The sequence below is a fragment of the Metopolophium dirhodum genome, chromosome 1 (assembly GCF_019925205.1).
Source record: "Metopolophium dirhodum isolate CAU chromosome 1, ASM1992520v1, whole genome shotgun sequence".
NCBI classification, from domain to species: Eukaryota; Metazoa; Arthropoda; class Insecta; order Hemiptera; family Aphididae; genus Metopolophium; species Metopolophium dirhodum.
Genome location: NC_083560.1, coordinates 87,610,385 through 87,615,620, shown reverse-complemented (window position 1 = coordinate 87,615,620; position 5,236 = coordinate 87,610,385). Strand labels below are relative to the sequence as shown.

Below are 5,236 nucleotides of genomic sequence, written 5' to 3'. Positions count from 1 at the left end.
GGCGCTCCAGCTATGAAATTTTCCAAACTGGATTTATATTTAATTCACACTAATAATTTTGTATAACGTATATCGATGGAATGACGACGACACGAGAGACGAGACATATAATTGGCATTCACACAGCTCGCACAGCTACGTTATTACTATTAGACATTAGTTATTACTATTTTCTGTGTTATAGTGTTGTGAGTTATTGTTTTTCATTAATATTTATTATAGTGGCATGGTGCACTAGTAAACAATTACAATATTTTTAACTTCCTACAAAATGTCGAATTCAAATATTGGTTTAGACTTGGTGTGTTCATGCGGTAAAAAAAAGTTGAACTTAAATGAAACGAATTGGAAGCGACATATTTCGTCCTGTAAATCAGAAGAGAGACTAAAAATCTCAAAAACATGCAATAATTTAACCAATTATTTTTCAAGAAAAAGAGATAATTCTACAGTGTTTGATGGACTTGATGGAACATCATTGCAAAAGAGTAAGTATTTAATTAAATTTAAGGGGGCTAGAGCGTAATCCATTCTAGGGAGTAAAAACTATGCGTTTTATATTTCAGTTTATATGGGTCTATGGGTCTTGTGAATGTGTTGAAAATAAATGAACATTAGTGTGTGTAATTTGTAGTACCGTCGTACCGAATATAAGATATACAAATTATAGCGCAGGGCTCTACAAATCATTAAAAAAAAAAAACTTAAAAATATTGAATAAAGTTAATAAAGTTAATAAAGTTATTGCATTAGTCAAATAGACCTGGGACATCCTGTGTATAAATTACTTTTTTCACAATAATATTATCAAATATACTTAGTAATATCATAGACTGACAGACTGTTTTCGCTCAGAATCGTTTTTCTTATACAATGATATTATATCATTGAATTCAAATTTAACACCATCCTTTACAGTGACCCACTTGTAACCTACTGTACAGCAAAGAGAATCCACTTACCCACCTTTTTATACTTTATAACGTTATAGATGCCTATGTGAATGTATAAATATTACCACATTTCAAATTTCATCATATGAAATCTGCTGTTTATGAATTTTGATATTGAAAACAATATTAAATTAACAAAATTTAAATTAAAAAAAAACTAACTTGTTTGTCATGTAGGTCTAACCTCTATTTGGCTTAATTATTGAAATTTTATGATATATATACCTAATATAATATATATTACCTACTTTTAATACACATGCCAAAAAGGCCCACACCAGTTAGATACACATTTTTACATTAATTTTTATATGTTAAATAGGAAAATCAAATTTGCACAATATTTTTAATCAAAACCACAAAGTCAATGATTTAAAAGGTAGGTAGTTTTTTTTTTTTTTGTAAGAATTGAAATAAAATTATTAGTGTTTTTATGTTAGCAAAAACAATTTGCTTGTTTAATAGGAACTGATAAAGCATGTGGTATATCTAACGAAGACCAGATCTCTGAACTTGCTAAATCATCAGGTTAATTTTTATTCAACTATTTTATTTTACTTTTTATTTATATTTATTTTATATTATGTTGTGTTAATGTGTTATTAGGTACAACAAGTTTAAATGACATTATTGTCAATGTCAATGAAGATCACATTTCTGGAGTTGATGATTTAGAAGGTAATTTAATTTGATTTTATATACAACTTATAATAATTTTAAATTTGCTTGTTTAATAGGAACTGATAAAGCATGTGGTATATCTAACGAAGACCAGATCTCTGAACTTGCTAAATCATCAGGTTAATTTTTATTCAACTATTTTATTTTACTTTTTATTTATATTTATTTTATATTATGTTGTGTTAATGTGTTATTAGGTTTAGGTACAACAAGTTTAAATGACATTGTTGTCAATGAAGATCACATTTCTGCAGTTGATGATTTAGAAGGTAATTTAATTTGATTTTATATATACTTTATAAAAATGTTGATTTAATTTTTATTTGTTTGTTAAATAGGAAGTGAAAAAGCTTGCAAAATTTCTAATGAAGACCAGTCTCTTACTATTTCTGTTGCAAAAGGTAAATTAATATTTTATTACTATATGTTAAGTTAATATTATATAAATTAATTTCTTTGCTATTAATTTTCTTTCCCCGAGGAAAAAATTAATTATAAGTACCAGGTTTTAACGCAATAAATAATCTTTTCTTTTCGTACGTCATTTCTCTAGTAACTTAATTGCTTATAATAGTCCGGATTAGATATCAACTTTTATACCATTGTAAAAATATATACAATTTTTCTCATTTTTAGAAGTTGGTATCGAAGAAAAAGATCCTATAAAAATAATTGCATCTGGACCATTTTCTTATGAAAAAAGAAAATTAATTCTTAGCTGGGGTCCTCATCAGCCTCAGAAAGAGGATATGTCCAAGAACTGTTTTCCTATGCGAAACAATAGGAGTTTTCTTCCTTCGTGGTATAAAAAAACATTACCTGATGGCACTACCAGCTCAAGAGAATGGTTTTCATATTCGTGCAGTACAGACCGTATATTTTGTTTATATTGTATTTTAATTGGAAATGATAAGCAGTCTGTTTGGGTCACGACAGGGTTTGGCACATGGAGCAAGGCAACACAGAGACTAATTATGCATGAGACTTCTTCCTTTCATGTTGAAGCTTCTCTTAAATTGAAATTAGAAGATCAGTGTGTGCCTCTTCAACCTTCAATTCTTAGAGCAAGGAACACATTTGTTGCTACGAACCGTCTAATTGTCACAGCAATTATTGACATAATTCTCTACCTTGCTCAACACTCTTTGGCTCTAAGAGGTCACAGAGAAAATTGGGAGACCAATTTACGTGGAAATTTTAAAGATTTGGTTTGTTTATTGGGAAAGTATCACCCTGTTCTTGGATCATATATAGCTGGCCAACGTTTAAAAAAAAAAACAAAATATGATTTCATATCGTGGAGAAGGCAAAATGAACTCATTGACGCAATGGCTGGATACACTCGTGGTGTCATTCTAAAACAAATTAAGTGTGCTAAGTTTTTCAGTATAACATTAGACAGTACATTTGATAATTCTAGAAAAGAGCAGCTCTCCTTTGTGATTCGCTACATTCATGATGAGACTGCCGAAGCCCATGAAAGGTTAATCAGTATGAAAGAATGTGCAAATACTTCGGCACAAAATATATTTGAAATAGTAGAACAAATATGTGCTATATATTCTTTAGATTGGAAGCAATACTTGGTTGGACAGTCCTTCGATGGTGCAAGTAATATGCGTGGTGCATATAATGGACTTCAGGCCATAATTAAACGTTCTAATCCGGCTGCAGTTTTTGTTTGGTGCTATGCACATCGGCTGAATTTAGTTGTTATTGATGCGGTAAGCTGTTCACCCAATGCAGTTGATATGTTCGGGATTTTAGAATCTATTTATGATTTTATATGCTCAAGTAAGAAACGAGTGGCCTTATTTGATGAACTTCAAGAAAAAATATATGGAAGTACACAACGTAAACGACGCTTCAAGAGAGTAGAAACTACTCGTTGGTGGTCCCATGATCATGCGCTCAATACTGTTTTAGACACGTTTGATGCTTTATGTGATACCTTACAAAATATCCAAAATAATGAATGTTCAAGTGATCGCAAAGGTGCTCATCAGGCTCGGAGTTTAAAAGAAAATATCATGTGTGATAAATTTTTAACCACAGCCATCACATACAAAAAAATGTTTCAAATTATCACTCCTCTCAGTAAAATGCTGCAGGCCAAAGACATAGATCTTATCGGAGTTATTGATCTAGTTAAAGAAAAAATACAACACTTAGAAACATGTAGAAGTGACATAGAATTTTCCACTGTCCTTAACCAAGTCGAAGAGTTCAAAAAGTTTTCAATTAACGAATGTGAAGATTTTAAGCCGATTCCACATAATCGAATTAGACGGGTACCACGTAAAGCTGACGAAATAGCTGTAGACGAAGTTATTGAAGACCCATTGCAAAATTATAAAATTAAAACATATTTTATAGCATTTGATACAGCTATTACTCAGATAAAAGAAAGGTTCAATGAAATATCCAGTGGTTTATTTAAGGATCTGTCATTATTTTCTCGACGTCGCATGGAAGAAATATCTAATGATCTCAATAAATTGCCAGTTGATGCATTTAAAGTATTTTCTGATACATATAGTAAATTTGTTGATAAGGAAGATTTAAAAAGAGAATATGTACAATTCATAAAATGTTATTTTAATTTTGAAAAAGTTAAGCTAATTCCAACCCGTCTTCATGATTCTCAATCAGACACCGAAGATGAATCTATTGACCATTTACAAAGCGACTTGGAAGATTCTCAGAACACAGTAGAAGATTTTACTATCCCCAAGCTTCCTTTAAATGGATGCAGTTTATCAACAGTATTGAAGGTTGTTAAAATAAGTGGTTTACAGTCTGTATTTCCTGTCCTAAGCATAGCTTTGAAAATTGCTGTAACATTACCTGTTGCTAGTACTACACCAGAAAGAACTTTTTCCAAACTAACAATAATCAAAAATAAACTACGCAGTACCATGACTGAAGGTCGCCTTGAAAATTTAATGGTACTTTCATGTGAAAATGACATTAAAATTGACTCAGACACTGTTATTAACACATTTGCCAATAACAGCAGCTTGTTGCAAAAAGCTTTATTATATTAATTTGTTATACAACAGTATGTAACCTAGTCCCAGTGTGCATAAATTGTATTTATAGGAAACATTTGTATTAAATATGTATTAAAATATAATTATATTTAGTAATTAGCAGAGAACATAATATATCTTTTTTAAATTAGCGTTCAATACTTTAATATTTAGTTGTTGAAGATTAAATAAAAAAAAATAATTGCATTTTTTATTCAATTTTATATTTATTATTACTTCTTAATACTAATTAGTAATATTTATGAAGAAGGTTATACAATACTACCTAAGGGGTGTGGGGGCGAAGCCCCTGCGGGTCTGTTTTTCAAAGTGAATTGGTGGGTGGGTGGTATTTTTCCATTCAATATGCTACCCCTGTTTATTTTTGAGTGTGCGCCACTGAAAGCCACTATGATAAGTGACGTAAAAAAGAAAAAGTTCAATATGCGACTAAGCAGAGCGCGCCGTGTGGTCGAAAATGCGTTTGGTATATTAGCTATGAAGTGGCGAGTATTCATAAGATCAATAGAAACGGATGTTAAAACTGCCGAATGCATTGTGAAAGCTGCA

At 30.7% G+C, this 5,236-nt stretch overlaps 1 protein-coding gene across 1 annotated transcript; it reads left to right on the top strand.

Annotated features, from left to right (window-relative positions):
• Nucleotides 1-271: 271 nt before the first annotated feature.
• LOC132943679 (uncharacterized) lies at nucleotides 272-4,681 on the top strand. Its single transcript, XM_061012725.1, has 9 exons — nucleotides 272-314; nucleotides 433-488; nucleotides 1,394-1,481; nucleotides 1,560-1,631; nucleotides 1,691-1,753; nucleotides 1,832-1,903; nucleotides 1,973-2,035; nucleotides 2,271-3,666; nucleotides 3,733-4,681. Exons 1-9 carry the CDS (start codon nucleotides 272-274, stop codon nucleotides 4,679-4,681), a joined length of 2,802 nt encoding a protein of 933 aa, XP_060868708.1.
• Nucleotides 4,682-5,236: the final 555 nt, after the last annotated feature.